General features: G+C 64.0%; 1 protein-coding gene across 1 annotated transcript in view; it reads left to right on the forward strand.

Annotated features, from left to right (window-relative positions):
* The window catches only part of PLEKHA6 (pleckstrin homology domain containing, family A member 6), a 61,984-nt gene that overhangs the window by 36,635 nt on the left and 1,727 nt on the right, over positions 1-23,622 (forward strand). The window contains exons 6-27 of the mRNA XM_010579623.1: positions 5,514-5,594; positions 5,764-5,878; positions 5,975-6,079; positions 6,200-6,272; positions 6,804-6,904; positions 9,303-9,478; positions 9,713-10,201; positions 10,601-11,111; positions 11,557-11,643; positions 14,708-14,788; positions 16,333-16,401; positions 16,844-16,924; positions 17,183-17,332; positions 17,809-17,904; positions 18,354-18,465; positions 18,614-18,753; positions 20,951-21,077; positions 21,210-21,319; positions 21,608-21,790; positions 21,945-22,109; positions 22,360-22,493; positions 22,634-22,776. Of these exons, the coding sequence (XP_010577925.1) occupies positions 5,514-5,594; positions 5,764-5,878; positions 5,975-6,079; positions 6,200-6,272; positions 6,804-6,904; positions 9,303-9,478; positions 9,713-10,201; positions 10,601-11,111; positions 11,557-11,643; positions 14,708-14,788; positions 16,333-16,401; positions 16,844-16,924; positions 17,183-17,332; positions 17,809-17,904; positions 18,354-18,465; positions 18,614-18,753; positions 20,951-21,077; positions 21,210-21,319; positions 21,608-21,790; positions 21,945-22,109; positions 22,360-22,493; positions 22,634-22,776 (3,329 nt within the window). The remainder of the gene's footprint in view (positions 1-5,513; positions 5,595-5,763; positions 5,879-5,974; positions 6,080-6,199; positions 6,273-6,803; positions 6,905-9,302; positions 9,479-9,712; positions 10,202-10,600; positions 11,112-11,556; positions 11,644-14,707; positions 14,789-16,332; positions 16,402-16,843; positions 16,925-17,182; positions 17,333-17,808; positions 17,905-18,353; positions 18,466-18,613; positions 18,754-20,950; positions 21,078-21,209; positions 21,320-21,607; positions 21,791-21,944; positions 22,110-22,359; positions 22,494-22,633; positions 22,777-23,622) is intronic.

A 23,622-nucleotide genomic window follows, 5' to 3' on the forward strand; every position in this document is an offset into this window, starting at 1 on the left:
TGCCTCCTCCTCCTCCTCCTCCTCCTGCTGCCTGCCACGGTCCCGGGGTGGCAGAGCCCAGCAGCCGTGACGGTAACCCCTCCATCCCACCCGAGCTCCCCCCACACACACACACCTTGGGGCTGGGGCGATGGGGGCGGCGAGGCGCCTGCCGGAGGTGAAATTCGGGTTGGGGCGTGGGAGGACAAGGCGGTTGGATCCCCCTGGCACACAGCCAGCCTGGGAGCCGGAGGGATGATGTTAGCCCGTAGCGAGCGCTCGGAGAGCAGCCCTGCGGCTCTGGCATCGCACCCCGACCGGTGCAGCCCAAGCAGGGCCGGTGGGAAGGGGGTTCTCGGGCTCCCCGTAGCCCCCCTTGCCTGGCTGCTTTGCTCTGGATTTAGTGCTTGGCAGGCTCCGGCGCCTGGGCGGTGAGCCTGCGCCTCCCCTCCTCCTGCCCGCTCGCCGCCCTCGCAGCTGCCAGATAACAGCCAGGAGCCCCGACGCCCCAGGGAGGGCCGGGGTGCGGGGATGGTTCCCATTAGCTGATGTCTGCTGCACGCTGGGAGGTTTTGGGGGGCTGCTTGGCTGCGTCCAGCCGGCGGAGCTGGATTCACCATATGCTCTTGGAGAGGACCCCCTCCTGCATCCTGCACCAGCCCGCAGTGGGCTTTTTCCAGCCCTGCTTGGTGCATCCCACCTTCCTCACAAGGAGGGGTCCCGAGGCAGCCGGCCAGGAATCCTGCCCAGCAGAAGCACAGCTGGCATCGCCCACCGGTGCTTTGCGCCACGGCGAGGCACGTTGGGGGCTCGCTGCTCCCGCACCCGCTCCCCCAGAGCCGGCTGCAGGCACCCTGGATGCAGCGAGCCCCGGGCGGGAGCTGGTCGCAGGGAAATTGCTCCCTCCTGTCACTATTTCACCTGCTCCTTCCCAGCTGGGGTGACGTTAACTCTCTCGCACCCTCAGCCGCAGCTGAGAGCTGCTATAAAGCAGCCCATCCTCCTACCCTCCTGCCTGCTGCTGCTCTGGTATGGCTGGATTACACCCAGTGCTGCTCTTTCTCACGCCGCAGGGCGATGTGGGCACCCACGCAGTGTGCCGGTGACCCGGGGGGGGTCCTCGGGCTTTGCTCAGGGATGTGCCCCAGCCCTGGTTTGAGAGAGCTGGAGACCTGTGACCTTCATGAGCTGTGGAAGGGCAGGGGGGAGCCAGGAAGGTTGTCCTCCTGCTCTCGACAAACTTCAGCTTTGGGGAGGGGGAAGAAAAGCTGCATTGAGTGAAAGTTTTGTTCTTCGGTTATTGCGTTTATTCCTTTCTCTTGCTCCTTACCTTTATGAAGAAGCAAGAGGGGGTTTAAGAGGGTTTTTCTTTGATGGTTACCCTGAGGAAAAGCACTGGCTCTTCTCCCCCACGGCTCTCCTGGGAGGTCCGGGAGACCCCCCCCACCCCTGAGCTGCTGTTTGGAGCCCTGAAGCCTGTCTGCTTGATCGGCTGTGGAGGATGCCGTGTCCCTGCCCACCCCCAGATACTAATGACTGTGAAATAGCCCAGCTGGTGCAGGGAGAATGGCGCCTGCTCTGGGCTGGCAAAGCCAGGGTTGATCCCGGGTTAGAGGCTCCCAGAGTGGCCCCTGAGCCCAGCACAGTCCCCCGTGCCATTGAACTGGGGTGACAGGGGGCGAAACCCTGCCACTGGGGGGGACGGTGCCTCCAGCGCAGCTGCTGTGGCTGCTACCTGCGCCTCCCAGAGCTGCCTTTCCCACTCCTGCCACGCTGCCCCCCGGGGCTGCTGTCCCCAAAAGGGGCCACAGCTTCGGCTGACGGGCTCCCCTTCCTCCACGGCGGCCACGCCACCGGGTGAGCATCGGCTTTGTCGCATGGCGGAGGGCTGGCACGCACCCGCGGGCCGTTGGGGGACCTTGACCCCCGGCTTCTTCGCTGCGGAGGGTGGTGGTGACCGAGGAGCGGGTGAGTTGCTGCTGCGGGGACGTGGGGACAGCCAGCGCCGGTGGGTTTGCCAGAGGTGCGGACGCCGGCACGAAGCTGGTGCTGCCGGCGGGTGTTGCGGTGGGCAGGTTTCTCCGTGCGCGTGTGTCTCGCCCCGCGGCTGGTGGCCGGCAGCGTGCCAGCGAGGAGAGCGGCGGCGGCACCGCTCAGCTCCTCCATGCCCAGAGAGCAGCTCCGGCTCAGGGTGCCCTAAAGGGGTGGATTTAGGTGTTTGGGAGCAGTAATGCCGCTGCCTTGGCACATCCTCTGTCCGTGCTGGGGACGTGGTTCCCGTCCCTCTCTGCTCCCCACCACCCTCCTGGCAGGGACCACTTGTGCCACAGGAGCATCCCTGAGCCGGGCACTGGCGCTGACCCCGCTTGCCGCAGGCTGACCGACTGGCATAGCCGTAACTTCAGGGCACCGGTTTTTGGAAAGAGCAGGTGAATGATGCAATGGCTGGGAGAGGCCGGCCTGAGCGGCACTGCAGGCAGGCGGGCCGTGTCCTGAGGTGGTCCCAGGGCGCTGGCAGAGCGGGGATGCAGCGTGATGGAGGCCAGCTGGCTTTCTGTGCTCTGTTTCCTTCTTTGGAGGTTTCTTTGAAATGTCAGCGCTGCCTTCCCTCCCTCCCAAGGCATTATCATAACAGTCCTGATGTATTTGCATTCGCTTTCCGAAGTGCCGTGCCCAGGCGGAGGGTGGGTCACCCCGAATCCTGCTCCCAGGGCTCCCCACTCTTAACCTGCTGGGGTGTGAAGGGCTCCCTGGACTTTTGGGGGTGCTGAAGCCCCGTTGCTGGATGCTCTGCAGGGTCCCGTCCCCCCTCTGCAGCTACTGGCTTGTTCGGTGATCGGTGCACGTGCCTGTCCTGCTCCCCAGGATTTTCTCTTGGTGTGACCTGGGGAAGGGATGGCGGCAGGGGGGGGAACTGGGATGGTTTGGGGACAGAAGCAGGGGGAAGGGATGCAGCCGGTGAATCCAGGGCAGCGGCAGAGCTCATCTCAGTGCTGCTGCCTTCCTCGCCGCGACACCCCCCCTCCCTTCCCGAGCAGCAGCCCCCCGCACACCGCTGCCCTGCCGGATTGGGGAGGGGAGGGGGGTCCGGCAGCCCCCAAAATCCTGCCTTTCTCGCCCTTCGCCTGCCGCCAGCTGCTCCCCAGCTCTGCACCTGGGCTGGGGGAGGCGGTGTGTGCAGCGCTGCCCTTCGCCTCTCCTCTGCGCGGGGACGCGAGCGGGAGCTGTTTGTCCCCGTCGCTCGCCGGCTGGCTGTCGCACACCGGGGGCTCGCCAAGCCCGGCTGCACCGGAGCCCACGGAGAGCTCCGCCACCGCTGCTCCCGGGAACGCCGATGCCACCGGCGCGGGATTCGGGGGACTGGGACACCTGGGAGAGGACAGTGAGACCCTTCGGCCGCTGCTGGCGTCCCCCTGCCCGCGTGGGGTTGCTGCCCCCGTGGCACGTGCCGTCGCCTCGTAGCGTGGCGGCAGGCGGCACGGGGCTGGCCGTGCCCACCGCTGCTATGGTGGGAGCCGGGAGCCGGCGCTGAACTGGGAGGGCCCCCGGCATCATGCTGAAGTTTCGGGCGGATCGGCGGGTGAGGTAGGACCCTGGGGTGGGCTGGTGGGGGCTGGGGGGGGGACGACGGCGGGCAGATGGTGGTGGGGGACCCTCAGCCCGGGCAGTGGCTGCTGCATTGCAGTGCTTGGGAGGCGATGTGAACTCGGGAGTTTCTGGAGCGGGGTCAGCCGATGGAGCTGCTGCCGAGGGGTGGTTTAAAGGAGGTTTCCCGGCTGTTCCCAGGGTCTTGGCGCATCTAGGGGTGGCGGCAGACTTGGGGTGGGGGGAGGCACCGGGGTGGGTGCCAGGAGAAGCTGGGGGGGCTGCAAAGCAGGGTGGGTGTCCTGGGCTTGGCGGCAGGGCGGGGGGAGAGTCCAGCCTGCGGGAACAGAAACCTGCCGCGGTGCGGGGTCGTGGGCAGGGTTGGGGGGACATCACCGGCTGGGGGGACACCCCCGGCTGGGGTTCAGGCAGGCTGGCGGGTCCCAGCAGACCCCCGCTTTCCAGGGCTGGTGCAGTCGGGGTGTTGCTCGCTTGGCATTTGCACCCTCCCTGTGGGTCAGCGTCATGGGGGGCCTGGGACCTGCCCCGGACCCCCACGTTACTTCCCTCCAAAGTCACCTGCCGGGGGCAAACGGTCCAGGAGCGGCTCCAGCCCCGGGTGGCAGAAACCCCCTTTGCTGCTGTCAGAGCGTGGGCCGGGCAGGCTGTCTCCACAGATAACTTGTGTCGGTCATGGCACAGAAAAGCGCGGTGCTGGGGGGGGTTTGGGGAGCGAGCACTGCCCCTCGTTGTGGGGTGCGTACGCGTTGCCCAGGTTTTTAAGGTGACCCCGAGCGAGGGGAGGGCTGGGGAGGAGAGCAGATCTGTGGCAGGGTGCAGGATGGGACTTGCAAGGGGGAGCAGCTCTTGGCAGGGCTTTTTTTGGGTAGAAAGCGGTTAATATCTTCAGAGCCTGGCTGGAGCCCAGGTTCGGGGTGAAGTGTGTGTGGATGGGATGGTCTTGGCAGCTGCATTTTCTTGCTCAAACTTCCCCTGTTTTGCTGACGTGCGGAGGTTCAGCAGCGTGCCGCGGCTGTTGGTGTGTCGGCTTCACGGGTGGCCGGGAGCACCCGTATCCCGGTGCCTGGCAGCTTCAGGAAGAAGGGATATCGTGGGGATGGGGTCCAATGCAAACTTCTGGGGATGGAGCCCTGGACCTGTGGGTGCACCTCGTCCTTTCCTCCTGCCACAGCTCCAGCAGCGAGGGCCCCCGGGAAGCAGCGTGTGAGCAGGTTCCCCAGCCGGAGCAGTGAGGTGCTGGGGTGCCCGGCAATACCGGCTCTGCGGGATGGGGCAGGGGCAGGGACACGGCAAATGCTGCCAGCCAAGCCCTGCTTCGCTCCTCCTGGTGCTGCCAGTGAGTCCTGAACCGCCGGTGGTGGCCGCCTTTGGCTGCACCCCAGCGTCACCGGGCCTGATCCAGCTGCACCAGCTTGTGCTGGTGGGTCCTGGGCTGATGTTTGGGATGCACAGCCCTGCGTGGCCAGGTGACCCTGCTCTTAGCCTGACTCGAGGTGTTTTGTCAAATGGCTCTAAAAGCAGTAAAGCCGAAGGGGAGGATGTGACGTTGGGGACGTCGCTGCAGGCACAGCCCAGGATGGGCCATTGCTGCTGCTTCTGCAGAGACTTCTTCCGAGTGGGGTTTATGGTAACGTCTGGGATATGTCCAGCAGAAGTAACGAGGGCTTGGCCACCAGAGACCTCGTTTCGGCTCTCAGCGAGGCAAGCTCTTTCTGGGAAACGCCGATGAAATGTGCCGAGCGGATCTGAAGCATGGGGTTAGCGGGGGCGTAGGGGAAGGCGATGCTCAGGGAGCCAGCCCCAGCACCGGTATGGGACAACGAAGTGCTGGGGTCGGAGCAACAAACGTGGTGCTAAAGGCCAAGGGTTTCTGGGGGGGGGACGGGGATGGGAGATGCTAACCACCGCCCCGCCGCTGTCTCTTACAGCCACAATGAAAGGCGGAACACGTTCCTGCACCCAGTGACGGGACAGGTCCCCGAGGACAACTCAAGACTTGACTTGCAAAAGTAGGTTGGCTCCCGACTCCCCCGGTTTCAGGGCCTGGGAGTGGGTTTTGATGGGGGACCAAGGTGGTCTGGGGTATGGGGGGCCAGTGCCCAGGGTGGGGATGCCAGGGATCGGCTCCCGTGGGCTGGAGAAATGTAACTCTGCTGACTCAGCCCTCCTGTGCCGCAGACCGACCTTGGACATGTCAAGCAAAGCGGGTGGCAAGCGACCGGCGACCATCACCAGCGAGCCCTCCAACCACGCCATGGTGTCGGAGGTGCCCCCAGAGCGCCCCGGAGGCCGGGTGGGTGCCCGGAGCCGTTCGGCACGGCAGGCGGCAGCGGAGACGGGGTGTCGGGGGCCCCCCCGGGGACTGAGCGGCTCCTCTCCCCCTCTGCAGGCTTCGCGCTCCTCCCGTAAGGGCATTGCCTTCGGGAAGCGCTCCAATTCCATGAAGAGGAACCCCAATGCCGCCGTGACCAAAAGCGGCTGGCTCTACAAGCAGGTACCTGAGCCCCACCATGCCGGGTGTCCCCCCCCGGAGCCGTGCCGTCCCCTTCCCACCCACCTGCGGCAGCACCCCTGACCCCGGGTGGGTGCTGCTCTCACTGCCCCTCTCTCGCAGGCCAGCTCAGGGGTGAAGCAGTGGAACAAGCGCTGGTTCGTGCTGGTGGATCGCTGCCTCTTCTACTACAAAGGTACGGCAATGCGTGCCCGCTCCGGCTGCCCCTCGCACCTCGTGCCCCCCCCCCCAGTAGGACCCAGTGGCCACCAGCTGGGTGCCTCCATGCAAACCTGGGCTGTTAGCAGGCTCGGAGCAGATTTTGCCAGCGTGGGCAAAGGGGGTCCGGAGGTGACAGCCCGCTGGGCAGCGGTGGCCGTGCACAGCACCCCTTTGTGCGGGTGTTTGGCCCACCAGGGACCCGAGGGGTTAATGCAGGCGCCTTCCCCAGCCTCCCTGGCAGCTCGCTGGGCTCAGCCCTGGCAGCGGCAGCCAAGGGCGGGCATGAATAATTGAGCAGGCTGTTGTGCGAGCCCAGCAGAGCCACGAAGAGCTGCCGGGGGAGCAACAGGCAGGCAGCGGTTTCCCACAGGTGGCCTGCCCGCCTGCTCACCCACGGGAAGGGAGCGATGGGCTCGTGTCCCCACAGCAGCTCGTGGGTCTCTGCCGGGGGGGAACTGGGGCTCCAAGCCTCTCCGTACGCGTAACCACTGCATTTGCCCACCAGACGAGAAGGAGGAGAGCATCCTGGGCAGCATCCCCCTCCTCAGCTTCCGCGTGGCGGCCGTGCAGCCCTCCGACAACATCAGCAGGAAGCACACGTTCAAGGTCAGTGCGTGGTTGTGCCGGGGCTTGGAAAAGACGGAGCACTGGGGCGGCGGTGATGCTCGCAGGGTCCCCGCTGCTCCCTCTTCTTGCTTTCTCGGTGACGGGACGCGGAGCAAGCTGGGGAGAGGGGTGACAGCAGTAAACCCCCCCCCGGGGAAACCCTGCGCCCTGTGCAGACGTGCCTTCTGCTGGGGAAACTGAGGCACACGCGGGGCAAAGCGGCTTCTCCAAGGTCATCACCCCCTCCCCAGGCCTGAGCTGCTCCTGAGCAGTGCCCCCCAACCCGGGGAGGTGCTGGGTGCAGGGCAAGCAGAAACGCCGCCCTCGCCGGCAGTGCTCTCGGCTCTCTCCCTGCCCCGCTTTCCCCTTCGCATCGCTGCTCCCTACCAGCCTGTCCCTACCGGCTGCTGCGGCGCTTCTCGGCAGCACTCTCGGAGCCAGACGTAGAGAGGTGTCCCCAGCTCCAATTTTATATATTTTTTTTTTAGCTTCCTTTGAGTGGTGTGCGAAGGAAAGGCAAATGTAATTACAAGGGGGTAGCACGTAATGAGTCGCTGCTCGTCAGCCTGCGCTGCCGTGGGTGTTGGAGAGGAGAGCAGGGAGAGGCGGAGGGCGGCTGCTGCAGCTGGGGCTCTCCCGCACCCAGCGGCAGATCTTGGCTCTCCCTCGCTCCTCAGAGCTGGGTCTGAGCTTCACTGGCACCGCCACCGTGCACCTTCAACATCACCGTGCACCTTCAACATCACCGTGCGCCCTCACCCTCACAACTGCTCGTGCTGCCCACGGTCGCGGGTCATGTTAGCACTCGCTTGTTGGTGGATCGATGCACAGGCTGGCTTACACTTGGGTACACTTGTGCAAAAACCCAGCATGCACCTTCCCGCCCGTGAGCGTGGCAGGAGCTGGTGCCTGTGGAGGAGTTTTTCCAATCTAAGGGATGGATTTTTGTAGCTGCCACCCTTAAGCCTGCCTTTAAGCTGCGGCTGAGCGTGGTTTAGCGGCGAGCGTTGGCGAGCGGCAGCCAGGAGCTGCACGTGGGCTCTCCCGTGTGCCCTTGCCGATGCTGGCAGCCGGCGAGGTGTCTCTGCCTGCGGCTTCGGCAGGTGAGAGCAAAGAAGTGACCTGGAGGTGTCAAAATGTCTCTCTTGGTTTATGACACTGGTGCGGAAAGAGCCTTGCAAAGCTGCTGCCCACGAACCGAGCTCTGCAGGTGCGCGCCTGCCTTTCCATCTGCACCGCGAGGGTTTTGGGGGATGGTTTTGTTCAGAGAAGGGTAGAGAGGGTCCCGACGGCCAGGAGAGGTCTGTGCCGCAGCGCCCGCGCTCCTGCCGTGCTGTGGCTTGACCCCATGTCTGTGTTTCCTCCTCTCTCCGCGGGCGAGGATCCCCGGACAGGAGGTCTCTTCGTGCCCGTTCACCACACCAGCACCCAGCCACCACCTAGGTAGTACCTTCTTGTGTTTCTGATGCATGCAGGAGGGTGAGGGACCCGCAGGCTTGCCGGCATGCTCCGCTCACCCCGCTCGCACTAATCCAGGGGATGGATCAGTTTGGTTTGATGTTTTGCTCTGGGTGTAGAGCTTTTAGGGGCAGGAGTGCATGGGGGTTGCAGGAGGTGACCCTGCGCCTGGGCATGGTGGCTGCATGCTCTGGGGAAGGGGAAGATGGAAACCCAAGGGAGGGTTTTAATTGGACCCCCAATTTTTATTTATTTTTTTTTTATTATTTTTTAAGGGATTGGGCCCTGAAAGTCTTTCCGGGGGAAAACCTCCTGCTTTCTCCCTTTTCTTCCTCCTCACTGCCTCCCGTCCCTTTCCACAGAGGGGGAAGGTGGAAGCTTCGAAAAGGCCCTAAATAGCCAGACGTGCCTTCTGGCACCTTCCAGGTGGAGAGTGGGCACCGACATCTTGGACCAAAAGCAAACCTCTTTCCCCCCAAAAATGTTGTCTGGGCCAAGAAGCCACCTTCCCCCTAACCCTGCATGAATGATAACGCTCCATCCAGCTCTGCCGCTCTCGCTGGGATGTGGACCCTTTGCCAGCCCTGTGCACCCTGTGGGGACTAGCTCGATGCTGGGGTGCTGCAACCTCTGCCCCGGGGTGCTGCTCCTCTGCTGCGGGGCCCTGGGGAAGGCCGGTCCTGAGCATCCCCGGGGGTGACCACGGGGGACTCGTGGCCCCGGGGGATCCCCTGCGAGGGGATGAGGGCTGGCGCTGGTTCTGCCTGCAGAGCCTTCCTCCCCCTTGGTGCCACCGAGGATGCACGTGGCTGGGAGGCTCAGGCAGGGGGGGAATGGCCGTGCCTGGCTTCTCCTGCAGCAGCAGGACCTCGTGTCGGGGTGGAAATGGAGCTCTCACCCTCCTGTCTGTCTCTCTCCCCACTTCTCTGCCTCCCTGCAGGTGACGGTGTGCTGGGTGGAGGAGATGCCGGCGAGTAACAAGCAGTCCCTGTCTCCCCAGGCCGAGCACGCTGGCATTCGGACCTACTTCTTCAGCGCTGAGAACACGGAGGAGCAGGAGTCCTGGATCCAAGCCATGGGCGAAGCCGCCCGGGTGCAGATCCCCCCAACCCAGAGGTCAGCGCCTGCCGTCTCCCCATGCCATCCCTCTCCCCTGGTCTCTTGGAGATGGGGTGGAGGAGCTGTGAATCGTGGCCGGGGACCTTCTGGGAGCATGAGGGTCCCTCTGCAGAACAGAGCTGGGGGAGAATTGGCCCCCCCCAAGGCTGAGGGAGGGACAGGACGTTATCGGCCACCCCAGGGTCATTGCAAAGGGAAGGTAACCCTCTCTCCTGTCTCGGCACCCCCCAGGCATGAGAAGCCAGACTCCGAAAACATCCCCCCCAGCAAACACCACCAACATCACTGCAACGCCACTCACCGCGAGCACCCCAGAGCTGACCCCGATGCCAAGACCCGGGGGGAAGGTGATGGCCGTGGCTCAGAGAAGATCGAAAGGAAATCGGAGAGGATGGAGAGCAAGAAGGAGCCCTTGGCCAAAGCCAATGGCATCGCTGCGCAGGAGATGCCCTCGGAGCCCAGCAGTCCTTACCCCGAGGCACCCCGGGTACCGGCGAGCGTGGAGCGGCCGCCGCAGCCCAACGGCTGGCCGTACTCATCGCCCAGCCGCCCCGGCAGCACCGCGTACCCCCCACCCGATGGGGAGAGCGTGGCCCACCGCCGGGGCTTCGCCCCCCGCACCAACCCCGAGAAGATCGCCCAGCGCAAGAGCTCGATGACGCAGCTGCAGCAGTGGGTGAACTCGCGCCGGGGGGCCGTGCCCCCCGAGGAGCTGCGCAGGTGAGGGCTGTGGGGGGCTGGCTGGGGACAGAGGGGGGTCCTGCTCCTTTTCTCCAGGTGCTGCCCCTCAGGTGATCCTCTGGGAATGTTTTTCCTCTTCCCGTCTACTTTCTCCCCTCCTGGGGTCAGAAAATCTCCTCTCTGGGCTGTTCCCACGTGCCAGCTCTGAGCTGTGTGTGGGACACCCCAAAAAGCCGAGCAGGGTGGGTTTTGGATGGGAGGCCACCACAGGATCCCTGGGAGGTGGGATGCCAGCCAGCCAGCTTTCCAGGCGCTGGTGTCGGAGCTGCCTGCTCTAAGGCTGTCCTTGCCCACTGGGACCCCCAGATGTGGAGCAAGGGGCCAGTCACCCCCTTGGCCACCAGCCTGGCTCTCACGGCTCTCTTCCCCCCCCTCCAGCCCCACCAGGTTTTACCCCGTGTCTCGCCGGGTGCCCGACTACTATTCCCCCTACTCGCCGCAGTACCCCGAGGATTACCAGTACTACCCACCGGGGGTGCGCCCCGACAGCATCTGCTCCATGCCCGCCTACGAGCGGGTGAGCCCACCCTGGGCGCTGGAGGACAAGCGGCACTCTTTCCGCAACGGGGGCACCTACCAGCTCCGCGACTGGAAGGAGCACCCCGGTTTTGGCCGGCAAGATGTCCCGCTCTGGCTGCCTGGTCCCGGGAGGCAGCCGACCTACTTAGACGAGGTGGATGCAGCCTCAGGCTCTCTGCGACGGATGTCGCTGCAGCCCCGCTCCCGCTCCGTGCCCCGCTCGCCCAGCCAGGGCTCCTACAGCCGGGCACGGGTATACTCCCCGGTCCGCTCGCCCAGCGCCCGCTTCGAGCGGCTGCCGCCCCGGGGAGAAGAGATTTACGCCGACCCTACCACCTTCATGATGAGGCGGTCCATCAGTTCTCCAAAGGTAAATGCCCGTCAGCACTCGGGGTGGATGGGGTTGGAGGGAGACCCTCGCCGGGGACGTCAGGGCAGGGGTGCTGCAGCACAGCTCGTCCCTTCTGCATGCGCAGCCTGGCCTCAAAATGCCACCAAGTCCATGGCTTGCAGCAGCTGGTGGCTTTAGGTCCCCCCTTGCCATATGGCAAAGCTGCCCAGGTTGCAGTTGTTCTGCTGCGAGCCCAGAGAGATGGGGCAGGAGGAGATGAGATGGGGATGGGGTGTCCAGGGCCACCACGAGTGATGTGTTCCCGAACAGGGAGCACCGGTGTCCTTGTCTTGCCGCTGTGTGCCCCAAAGCGGGGCCTGACCCTGCTGCGGGGCCGGGGTCTGCCCTTGCCTGTGCTTTCTGTCCTCTCGCACACCTCTCACGTGTCTCTGGTTTTGGGGTGGGGGGTCTCCTCTCTTCTCAGTACGACTATCTGGGTGATAGACGGCCCATGCCTGCGGGAATGTATCCGTACCACTACCCGGCATCCCCCACTGTCCATGACAAAATGGTACGTATGTACGCTGCTGGCACCGGGGGGGAGAGCCCCGGCAGACTGGGGTGCACAGAGCCCCCGGGGAAGGTGGGCCAGCTCGGGGGCTCCTTGCTCGGACAGCCAAGGAAGAACGGTTCCGCTCCAGGGGCAGCTTTGTGGGTCTGAGCTGGGCTGCTCTGGGGCAGGTCAGGACTGCAGGTCCTTTAACTGGTGTCTCTGGTGGCTCCCAGCTGTGCCGAAAGGAAACCCTTGTGGAAAGGCCCCCGGTTCCTGCCCTGCAGCCCCCAGGTTGCAGGGACAGTGGGATACCCTGGGACCCCCGTACGCCCTGCGATGCTGGCCCAGGCTTGTCACCCCCAGGGTGGTCCCTGGCTGAGGCTGGCGCGCACCCTGCACCTCTCCCCCCCTTGCTTCCTCACTTCTGGCTACAGCTGCTGCTTTTTTCTGCGTCGTGTTTCCCCTCAGAGCACTGGGGGGTTGGAGCCGGCGGGGTGAGACCAGGAGGTCCCCCCGCAGAGCACGGTCCCCAAACTGCGTGGCAGGACCGGCCGTTGGAGGAGGGAGAAGCACGAGTTACCATAAGCCACCCATGCTGCCATCCATCCTCGCTAGCTGGAGAAGCAAGGGAAGGGCCGTGCCTCTTCCGAGGCACCGTTAGCCGGGAGGGAGAGCCGGGAGGAGAGCGGGTCTCCCGCAGGGCACATCCATGGCAGCTCTCCCGGCTCTGTGCCAAGGAGGTGCCTCGCTTCCTTGGCCGAGAGGTCTTTGCATTTCCGTAGCCTTCACCTAACCGCTTTGCTTCTTCTTTTATATGTTTTGTATGTTCGTTTCTTGCCGCATGCCTGCTGGCTCCTGGTAGGATGAACTTTTAGACCTTCAGTTGCAAAGAAACCTAGAGTATTTGGACCAGCAGGTAGGCAGAGCTGGCTGCAAGCCTCACGCTGCTTACGCCCCCATGTGCCCTGTCCCCAGCGGCGTTCCCTACCCTCCCAGCACAGCATCTCTTCCCCTAACATCCATCTTCACCCTTCTTGGCATTAAAGCAGCACGAGTTGTCGTTGGTTTGCTTCTTCCATCCTTCCCGTCTGTAGGGTTGCTCATTGCTTCGCAGAAAAAATCCCCCTGACAGTGCGTTCTGTGTGGTGTGCTGGAGCCGGTGGGGGGGATTTTGGGGGGAGCCGGGGCAGCTCCCCACATGCCTGGGGCCTCGGAGAGCTGCCCCTGGAGTGCAGGGGGGGCAGCCGGCTCTGAAACCCTCCCCAGGTTGGTCTGCACCGTGCTGGCAAGCGGGTCACCGGTGCATGGTGCCAGCGTGGCCGTGCTGGATGGAGCGTCCTCACACCCAGCGGTGCCTCTGGCATCTGGGCTGCTGCGGGGGTCCCAGGGCTGGTGCCCCCCACACGGGGGGTGGCCGGGTGAGCCGTGGGGAGCCGGACGGGTATGAGGTGGTTTCGGTGACGCGCTGGCCCTGTTTGATGCAGGGTGGGCCTGAGGTGCCCACCAGGACTGATACCAAAGCAGCAGCTCTCAGTTTTTTTGCATGCCAGGGGGTGTTTGGAGGAAAGCTGTGAACTGACTTCATCCCAGGAGCAGGGCGGGGGGAATCTGGCTGGGAGAGACCCCTGGGACTGGTGGGGTAGGAACCGCAGGCACCGGCTGAAGTCGAAGCTGGGGACAGGAGCTGTCGGCCAGTGCTGCAGCCCTGGCGCTTGCCTGCAAAAGCCAGGCTTGCACTAAGGGAGCTGCTCCAGAGACAATCTCATTAGTCTGCAAATCTCCATCGGTGCAGTAATCGCCAAGATCTGTGTCTGCCTTGGAGCAGAGCCAAGGACAGGCAGGAGCACTCGCTGCAATAAAAGCTCTCTGGATTATTTCACAGCCATCGGCAGCAATGCTTGCTATCCGAGGCTCTTTAAAACACTCCCTAAAAGGGCTTTGCATCTCCTCCTCCTCTCCTGCTGACCTCTGGAGAGACTAATTCGGAGTGACGCTGTCAAGTAGCTCTTTTCAAACAGCTTGCTGCTTTATTTTCTCGCTCCTTGCTTGTCCAGTCGCAGGGATGGCTCCTCGGCTGCACCGCACCTCGCTGACCTGTCCCCAGTCAGGGTTTGGTCCCTAGTTTGTGCTTAAACCGCGGTCACCCCTTGGACCTCAAGGGTCCTGGCCGTGGGGTGCGAGGGGGCTTCCCCTGCATCGTTCGCTCTGGGCTGCGGGTTCCTGCAGTGATTCCGCAGGCAAAGGCAGCGGGGAAGCTCCGGTGCTGCCGATTTGAGTGACCCCACCATGCGGTACCGAGGGACCCTGAGGCCACTGCTGGCTGCACGCCCCGGCAGCAGTGCACCCAGAGCAGCAAAACCCTCTGGGGTTTTGCAGGGGTATGAATGGTCCCCCCCGGGGTTGGGGTCTGTCCCGCTTCGCTGGAAGGCTCAGCACAGGCTGCGGCTCTGGGGAGGTACAGCCATGTTGAACACCGTAGCGTCCTTGTCCTGCCTGGCAGCGTGGCCATAATGTGCCACCTCCACAGGAGCACCCTGTTCCCAGCCGGCTCCGCTGCTCGAGGCTGCTGGACTGGAGAGGGGACACGCTGCTGTCACCTTCTATGCCCAGAGCTTGTCTGCGCCTTGATCGGGGTCACCCCAGCCCCGGCTCTGGCACGAGGGCAGGGCACCGAGCCGTTTGTCAGCGCAAGGAGCAGGGCCCGTCTGTCTGTCTGCTGGGACCACACTGTGCGCTGCAGCCGTGGGCGTCTCTGTGCAAGCTTGTGTCTGTGTGTGCAGTTTGCTGCTGCCCAGCTCGGAGCTGGCTGAGTTTTATCTGTGTTTTCCCCTCAACAAAGTTTTCAGGGCATGCAGCCGGCCCAGGATGCTCTTGAGTGCACAAAACGGAGCAGCAACAGCCCAGGGCAGCCGTCCCCACATGGCTTGACCTGCTGGGACATCTCTTGGAGGTGGCATCTTGCAGCCCGATGCCCTGAGGGCTCCTGGACTGAGCCGCCTCGCTGCTCCAACGGCACCCGAGCACCGCAGCACATGAGCACATCTCTGCTGACCTCTGAATTTTCCTTCCCTGTCTGCCGCAGATGAGCGAGAGCGAAACCCTGATCAGTATGGTGAACAGGATGGTGGAGACCTCCTCCCCTAGGGCTCAGCTCTACATGCAAGTAAGCCTCCGGCCGCGGGGCCGTGCATGGCTTGTGCATGGCAGCCACGCCAGCCGTCCCGCGCTCCATCCCTGAGGTCACCTCCTGCCATTTCCACTCATGCAGACTCCAGCATCCATGCGGCTCCGGCACATCACGCTCTCGGGGACCTGCTAGTCCATCCCAGGCTTTGCTAATCCATCCATGAGCCATTAAAACTCAGTAAATCCTTGTGCCGAGAGCGCAAGGTGGGGACGCGGCAGTCCTGAACTCTCATCCTTGTTTGGGCTGGACTCGGGTGCTTTGCTCATCCTCTGTTTGCGTCCTGTGTTGATGAGGCAAGGAGAAGGTGTGAGATGACTTAAAGACAGGAATCCAGCCCGAGGCTCTTAAACCAAAGCAACGACTCCTGTGACAAGGAGAGGAAACAGCCTTTTACCCCCAGAGGCTCTGCCTCATTCTCCTCCCCAGCCCTGAGAGGGCTGCAAAAGCATGGGGATGTCCCTGCTGATGTTGGGCTGCACCTCCAAGTGCAGGCAGGTCCCATCACCTGGGAACGTGTCTCCGGGTCACTGCAACCCCACAGCCCATCATTCTGCGAGCCCCGGGCAGAGGGGTCGTGGCCCCCCGCCGTGCTGCCCAGGGCATCTCCTGGCTGTGCGAGCGTGCAGCGGCCGGGCGATCGCTGGGGTTTTCTGATGAGGGGAAGGTGCCTGTTTCCATCTGCTGTGTGTGGGGAGCAGGGACATGCTAGAGGGCGAAGCTGGAGCTGCTGAGATGCTCTCGCTGGCTGGGCTCCCTGCCCGGAGGCAGCAGCATCCCCATCGGCCAGGCTCTCTGCCTGCGGCTGCGCTGGGCATTTCCCAGGTTCAGGTCTATTTGCATTGTGCTATAGTTTTAAATGGTTCTAAAGTAGCGTCTTGCTTTCTAGCAATAATGATCCCCTTCTTCCTATCTTATGCCTTTCATCTCAAGATCTTGGAGGCATTGAATTGTTGAGGTCCCATTAGTAATTTAGATTTCCAGGAAAGGAAGATGACTCACAGAGAAGCCGGATGGTAAACAGACCCTGATACAGCTGCTGATTTATAGGTGCTTCCACTCTGCTAAGTGGGATTACAGCTTAATCTTTCTGCCTTTGTTTCCCTGCCTATGAAATGGTGGCAGTTATACACCAGGCGGTTAATGATTCACGAGGCATCTCTTTAACTCAGCTCTTGGCGTCCCGTGGAGGGGTTGTCTCCAGCTAATTCCCGTGGCTGACCCAGCCGATGGGCACCGGGGCTGGGAGCAGGGAGGGAGGTTGCGCGTTCATCCGAGCCACCGGGCAGGGCCAGGACGAGAGCTCCAGCACCGACATCCCGCGCTGCCTGCGGCACCCGCTGCCTCCCGACCGATGCCGGCATCTGCCCGGCTGTGCCGGTTGCGGGGAGCGCTCGCCGCCTCCGGAGATTCGTCTCTCACCTCTCTTTCCCTGCTCACGGGGATGGGGGAGAGGGGCTGGGAGCTGCCTCACCTTCCCCAGGGGCTCCCGGAGCCGGGCTCACCCCACGCTCTGCTTGCAGGTGACACCCTTCCCGGAGGCCTACAGGGAGACGCTGCACGCCTACAAGATAAGCGAGCAAGACACCGATGTAAGAGCAAACGTCTGTCCTGCATGTCCCCTCTCTGCCCTGTGCTTTTGTCCCTGTCCCCCGCAGCAGGTCTGCTTGTCCCCATAGGGAGAGCTGTGCTGAGGGCTCCTGCGCAGCTGGGGTGGGACCTGGTGCTGTCCCAAGTGTGGTGTGTGCTGCTCGGGGACTAAATCCTCCGCTGAGCTTAGCTGCTTGGTCTTGCCCCATGTCCAGATTTGGCCCATGTCACCCTGGTCAGGGCTGAAGGCCCTGCAATGAGAGCAGCGGGCTGGAAACCCTCCCCAGGACCACACGTTGTCCCATCAAACCAACCCCATGGGTGTCCCGGCTGCATCCCCATCTCTCCCAGCTGAGCAAGGAGTTGTTTGCATGGGTGCACCCCACACACCCCGTCGCTGGGCTCTCATCCCATCCTCCCTTTTTCTTTCCCTCCCGGGGACAGAAGCTGCTTGGGAAGCTCTGTGAGCAGAACAAAGTGCTGCGGGAGCAGGAGAGGCTGGTGCAGCAGCTCCGAGCGGAGAAGGTACGTGGTGGGAAGCTCCAGCAGATGAACGTGGCTGCACGACGATGGCCATGCCCAGGCAGCACCTTCATGGTGACGAAGTGACATGTCCTGCTCTTTCGGGGACAGCTCAGCGGGGGCGTTTCTGGCTGGGGGAGATGCCCTGGCCATGCCACAGTCCCAGGACTGCCCGTGTGTTAATGGCCTGTTAAGGAGAGGGACTGTACCTCCTGCACCAGCCAGGCTCTCACGGCTGCATTTCCCTCCCGTGCCCCCCAGGAGAGCCTGGAGAGCGCGCTGATGGGGACGCACCAGGAGCTGGAGATGTTCGGAAGCCAGCCTGCGTACCCGGAGAAGCTGCTGCACAAGAAGGAATCACTCCAAAACCAGCTCATCAATATCCGCGTGGAGCTGTCACAGGCCAGCACGGTAACAGGCTCCCCCTCCGCTTTGGTCCCTGGCTGTGGGACTGTCTCCCCCACCTGCCGAGATCTCTTTTCTCCCTTCCTGTTAAAAAAAAAACAAGAAGGGAAATCCCTCCGGCTGGCTGGGGATCCAGACAAGCCAAAGTCCCTCAGTGGGGACAAAGCAAATTAACCCTCGTGGTGCTGAGCTGGCACACGTGCCCAGAGCTGTCTTAGCTCCTGCTTCTGCCTCTGGCTCCCCGGCACTGCTGTGCCCGGCATGCCGTCGGCACCAGGAATTCCCATGGGCACAGCCTGGCTGGGGCACAGCAGAGCTTGTACCCCCCTGCTGCCACCCCTTCCCCAGCTCGGGGGGGTTGTGTTGGGTGCAGCATCCTCGTGCTTTCCCGGTGCTCCCACGCTGTGCTGGCCAGGGCTGCTGCCAGCCGGGGGAGAAACCTGCCAAAGACCCCCTAACCCACCCACCTTTCCCCTTCCCAGGCCTTGGCAAATAGCACTGCCGAGTACGAGACCCTGGAGAGCGAGGTGTCCGCCCTGCACGACGATCTCTGGGAGCAGCTGAACCTGGATATCCAGGTGAGTGGAATCCCACCAGCCCCAGGGTCCCCCCGCCATCCCTGGGGTCCCCCCGCTAACCCCGTGGAGGTGGAAACCCCCTGGTTCCTTCAGCCCTCTGTTCCCCGCAAGGAGCCAGTTTGCAAGTGGCTGCTCCACGCTCAGCCCTCCATGCAAGGGCAGAGGGACTGGGGAACGGTGGGCACCTGGATGCCATCGAGAGCTGCAGCCCAGTGCTCCCCGTGCTGCTGGGGCTCCGTCAGCTCCCCCCAGCCCATGACGGGTGCCCGGGGGAGCAGAATGATGGCTCCTGGCAGGAGACAAGTCATGGATGTGATGGCTCAGACCCCCCCGGGCCGTGTCTGCCTCGGCTCAATGCCCACAGGTCCCACGGCTCGGCTCGGGGCCGGGGTGCAGCAGGGCTGACAGCAGTGGGAGCCGCTCTGACAGCTGCCTTTTCTCCCCTCCAGAACGAAATGCTCAACCGCCAGATCCAGAAGGAGATCTGGCGGATCCAGGACGTGATGGAGGGGCTGAGGAAGAACAACCCGTCCCGTGGCACGGACACTGCCAAGCACAGAGGTGAGCAGGGTCCGTCCCTGCCCTTGCACAGCACAAACCCCGGTGTGCCGCGGCTTGGGGCATCCCCAGTGCCACGACGCAGACGGCAGCACCCGCTCAGGGAGATGGAGGCCCCGGTGCACGCACTTATTTCTGCTTTTCTCCACAGTGGCCATTGGCCCGTCGGGGACGTACAGCTCCAACAGCCCCGCCAGCCCCCTGAGCTCGGCCAGCCTCACCAGCCCCCTCAGCCCCTTCTCCCTCGTCTCCGGCTCCCAGGGCTCCCCCACCAAGCCGGGACCCAGCGAGGTGAGTGAGCCCAGGTGTCCCTAGGGAGTCCTTTGCCACCATCGGGTCACCAGCCTGGCTTGCAGGCTGACCCGAGCCCTTGCTCTCGGGGGACGGGTGGGCACCAGGCACAGAGCACGGCTGCATTTCCCTGTGGCTCTGCCTGGGGGCACCATTTTGGCCACGTGCGTGGGCTGTGGTATGCCCCGGTGGCATCTGGGTCCATCGTCCTTGCAGGGCCTGCAGCTGGGCTTTGCAGCCTTTGGGCTCCTGCATCAAGCAGCCCTGAAGGCTGAGAATTGCTCAGCTCCAGCCTTTGGCTTCAGGACCAGCTCCTGCTGCCACCACAGTCCCCTCTCGCTGCCCTTGCTCGCGGTCCAGCAGTGCTGGTCTCCCCTTCATCCACGTGAAGTTTAGGGTGAAGTCTGGGGGCTCCCCAACCCCACCTGGCTGTGCAGAGGTGATGCCAATGTCTCCTGGGGGCTGCCAGCCCCAAGCTCGGGAGCCGCTCACTTGGGCAGCCCCCGAATCCTGCCTGACCTCGCTGCCCTGGGGACGTGCAGCAGCGAGGGCAGCATGAGAGGTGGGAAGCACTGTCCCCCTCCGCACGGGGACACGGAGACTACGGAACCCCGGGGAGCGGCGGCCGGCTGCTCTCCTTCCTCCCTTCCTTGGCTCGACTCTTCCACTGTGTGTTGTCTCGATCTTTTTCTAACTCTGTCTTCCTTCCTGGCTCTCAGTGTCTCTGCTCTCACGCCTCATGCTCCTCTCCACCCCAGGAACCAGGCCCGCCTCGACCTCCCCTCCCCAAGTCCTACGTACCCCTGGAGTCTCCTCCGACCGTTCCTCCGCTCCCCGGTGAGAGCCGCCTCTGGCCGTACCCCACCTCCCCTTCCTGGCAGCAAGGCGGCGAGGCGAAGAGGGGACAGGTACCGAAACCTCTCCAGAGCAGCCCTGCAGCAGCGGCCCCATCCTCTTCCTCCCTGAGACATCAAGCTGGCAGGGGCTGGGACGAGGCAGGCGATGGGGCTGCCCACCCTCTGCCCACCCTCTGCGTGGAGGTGGCACTTGGCTAGGGGACAGCAGCACGTGGCTGCTACCTGCCCTCTCCGAGGGCAGCAATGGGCAATGTCCCCACAGCAGCCTCACCGTGGCCCTCCTGTCCCCTCCAGGTCCCCTGCACCCACGCATAGCACCCACTGTGCTCGCTCAGGACAGGGACTGGCTCCTCCTCGGCAGCCCCCGAAATTGCTGCAGCCCCCGAAGCTGCTGCAGCCCCCGGTATCAGCCCCTCTGCTTCGCTCTGCCCTCGCCTCTCTCGCTGTCCTTCCGTGGCACCGCTCCCCACCGTGCAGTACTGGCAAGCTCTGCCGATGGGGGTGACCCCCCCCCCAACTCCTGCCCACCCAGGGAAAACCCAGATTTGGGAATTCCTGGTAATGCCTTGGCCGTGCTCCCGCTGGGGGAAGGGGCCAGGTTTGGACACCAGGAGACACAAGCGTCCTCGCAGCCTGAGGGTCAGGATGCGTGCACGTGGGGCCTGGCCCAGCAAAGCAGTGGCCGTGCTGGGTCGGGAAGGGTTACGGACCCCAGCGTGAGCGCAAGTGGCATCTCCAGCAGCCGTGCGGCTGCAGGGTAGCACAGTCCTGATCCACAGGGTGTAAGAGGTGTTGGGATGCACGATCTCCATGAAGAGCACAGAGCAGTTGAGGGGGGGCACGTTGGGCTCCTCAGCTTATTGCCGTACCCCTCCATTGTACCAACACCATTGCAGCGGTGCCCGGGCCCTGGGCAGGCTGTGCCCAGTGGGTGCAGGAAGGGCAGGACCCCGAAAATGGCCCTTTGCTCGCTCTCTGCTGCTGCACAGTGTCTGCCCTGGCATCCTGGGGCTCCCGGGTGCCACCTCCGAGCGGTGACAGGATTGTCACCCCTGCAGGAAGCTTTTCCCATGCAGGAGCCTGTGCTATGGGGACAGCAATCAGTGCCCAAACCCGATGGGCTGGGGCAAGAGCTGCGGAGCTCTGCCAGCCCCTCTCCCCGCATGTTTGGGGTGCGCTGGTACCGTCTGGCTAGTGTCTGTGTGTCCGTCCGCTCCCGGGAGTGTGTCCAGAGGCTGTATGTCACCCCACGGGCTGCAGAGAGCAGCGGGTCTGTCCCCAGGCAGAGCATGACCCCCAGGCAGGTCGGGGTCTCACCGGGGACCTGCTTTCCCCCACAGCCCAAGCCGAGCTTCGAGCAGAGCAAAAAAGAGGTGCAGCGACCGGCCGCCCCCGGGCCCCCAGCTGAGGGGCTCCTGCAGAGCCGGCAGGAGCCAGAGGCAGAAAAGCAAGCAGCTCTCAACAAGGGTACGGCACTGGGGCCGGCAGGTCCCACTCCAGCGGGCACCCTGTGCCAGCCAGGGGCACCCAGCATCTTGCTGGGACCCTGCCCTTATTCCCCAGGGGGGGTTCAGCCTGGTGTTTCGGTTTGCTCCGCAGTGGGCATCGTCCCCCCCAGGACCAAGTCTCCGGCGGAGGAGGAGGTGGTGCCCACGGTCGGCGTGCCAAGGAGGAGCGCCGGCGGCATGGCCAACGGGCTCAGCTCCCGGGTAGGGCTCGTGTTTTGGGGCTGGGGTGGTGGGGCTGGGCTAGCAAAGTGGGGGAGCTGTATTGCAGCCTGCAGGGCTGGGGCAGCATGTAGGGGAGCCCATTGCTGCATGGCTCCACATCTTAGCATCCAGCTCCTCGGGACCCCTTGGGCTATTTCGGTACCTTTCCCGCACCCCGGGAACAGGCTGAACACAACAGCCTGTTGCAGAGGGATGCAGCTACGGGCAGACAGGGCTGGACCCTGCTGCAGGCAGGGGTGCGTGACCCTGGGGCTGGGCTCTCCCCAGGAGAGACCAAAGAGTGCCGTGTTCGCCAATGAGACGAAGGTGAAGATGAGTGTGGAGGAGCAGATCGACCGCATGAAGCGCCACCAGAGTGGCTCGATGAAGGAGAAGCGGCGCAGCCTGCAGCTCCCCAGCAGCCAGCAGCCCGACACCCCCGGCACGAAGGCACCCACCTCCTACAAGGTGGTGAGTCCCTGCACCAGCTGTGGGGCTGGGGCAAACCGGCCTTGGCTTTGCAGAGTGCCTGAAGTCCCTGATGGAGCAGAAGGGACACTGGGGGCTGTGGAAGGGGACAGTGTGCCATCCCGGGGGGGCTCAGCAGAGCTGGGGTCCCTCGCAGGTGCGCCGGCACCGCAGCATCCATGAGGTGGACATCTCCGACCTGGAGGCAGCGCTGCGCTCCGATGACCCCGGCAAGGTCTACGAGACGCCCCAGGAGGAGATTGCCCGGCTGCGCAAGATGGAGCTGGAGCCGCAGCACTACGACGTGGACATCAACAAGGAGGTGAGGACGGGCTATCCTGGGGGAGCTGGCAGCCTGGGCACGGGGCATCCTTATCTCCGCACCCTGCACCGGGGTGGGGGGGGTCAATCCATCCTCCTGCATCAGTCAGGATCCTGGAGACACTGGTTATGCCCAGTCAGGGGCTGCCCTTGCCCAGGCGGGTGCTGGGAGCTGGGGATGAGTGGGGCAGGTGGGTGCTGGACAGGTCCCCGGCGCTGATGCTCAGCTCAGCACTTGCCACTGTGCCCAGCTCTCCACGCCGGACAAAGTCCTCATCCCTGAGCGGTATATCGAACTGGAGCCCGATACGCCACTCAGCCCCGAGGAGATGAAGGAGAAGCAGAAGAAGGTGGAAAGGATCAAAACCCTCATTGCCAAATCCAGGTGAGGCTGCTGTGCCCGTGCCCACGCCGGCCATCCCGGGGTGCAGCCCACCACCCGCCTGCACCCCTTCCCCGGCCATCCCTGCAGGGTCTGTCCCGTTGAGGCTGGGCACGGGTGCTGATGCCGGGTGCTCTGCGCAGCCTGCAGAATGTCATCCCCCTGGGCGAGGGGGAGGTGGATAACCCCCAGGACCCTGAGACCCAGCTTCAGGAGCAGGAGAAGAGGATAGAGATCTCGTGTGCGCTGGCTGCCGAGGCCTCCCGCCGGGGCCGCATGCTCTCGGGTAAGGCACGGGGAGGGGGACACGGAGGGTCGGAGCCTGCCAGCCCCGCGGGAGAGCAGACCGCAGGTAGCATTACGCACCGAGCGGGCAGGTTGGGTGCAGTACTGGCTTATGGGCTGGACAGGCAGCAAGAACAAGGGGCCAATATGGGTAGAAGAGCGGGCTGCATCGGTCCTGGGGTAGGGCATCCCCGTGCAGTGGGAGAACCAGCCTGGTGATGCCCGCAGCTGCCAGGGTCCTGCCTGCGGTGCCCGGGGCTGCCTTTCCCTGCGGCAGCGCTGAGCGTCGTCGATGGAAGAGCCACTTCGGCCAGGCACAGGTTTCAGCACCTTCTCGGAAACGTTCGCGAGGCTGCAGGATGGGACCTCCGGGCCGTGTGGCGCACGGTGGTGGCATGCCGTGCCCGAGCGAGCGTGGTGGCATGCTGTGCCTTGTCCATGAGGAGCCCTGCGGGGAGCTCACGTGTGCGCATCGCGGCCAGGCACCGCTGTGGCTGTTTGTCGTGACTGCGCTTGCTTCCCTCCTTCCTTCCTCTCCGTTTCCTCCCCTCCGCTAACCTCTCGCTGGGTCGCCTCCTTCCCCTCGCCGCTGCCGGCAGCTTGTGTTCTTCACTCCCTTCTCCCATTTCTTGTTTCCAGCTCAATGCGCTACCCCAAGCCCTCCCACCTCCCCAGCCTCCCCGACTCCACCGACCAACCCCCTCTCGTCTGAAACATCCCGGGTCGCCGACAACAGCCATTTTATGCGTGTCTGAGCCATGAAGTAAGCACCTCTTCTCTCGTACTTCATCCCATCCTCTCTCCATCCCGGGGGGGCCGGGCGGGGGGTGCCTCTTCTGTGCCTGGC

This window comes from Haliaeetus leucocephalus, unplaced genomic scaffold (genome assembly GCF_000737465.1).
Source record: "Haliaeetus leucocephalus isolate CR32 unplaced genomic scaffold, Haliaeetus_leucocephalus-4.0 Scaffold68, whole genome shotgun sequence".
NCBI classification, from domain to species: domain Eukaryota; kingdom Metazoa; phylum Chordata; class Aves; order Accipitriformes; family Accipitridae; genus Haliaeetus; species Haliaeetus leucocephalus.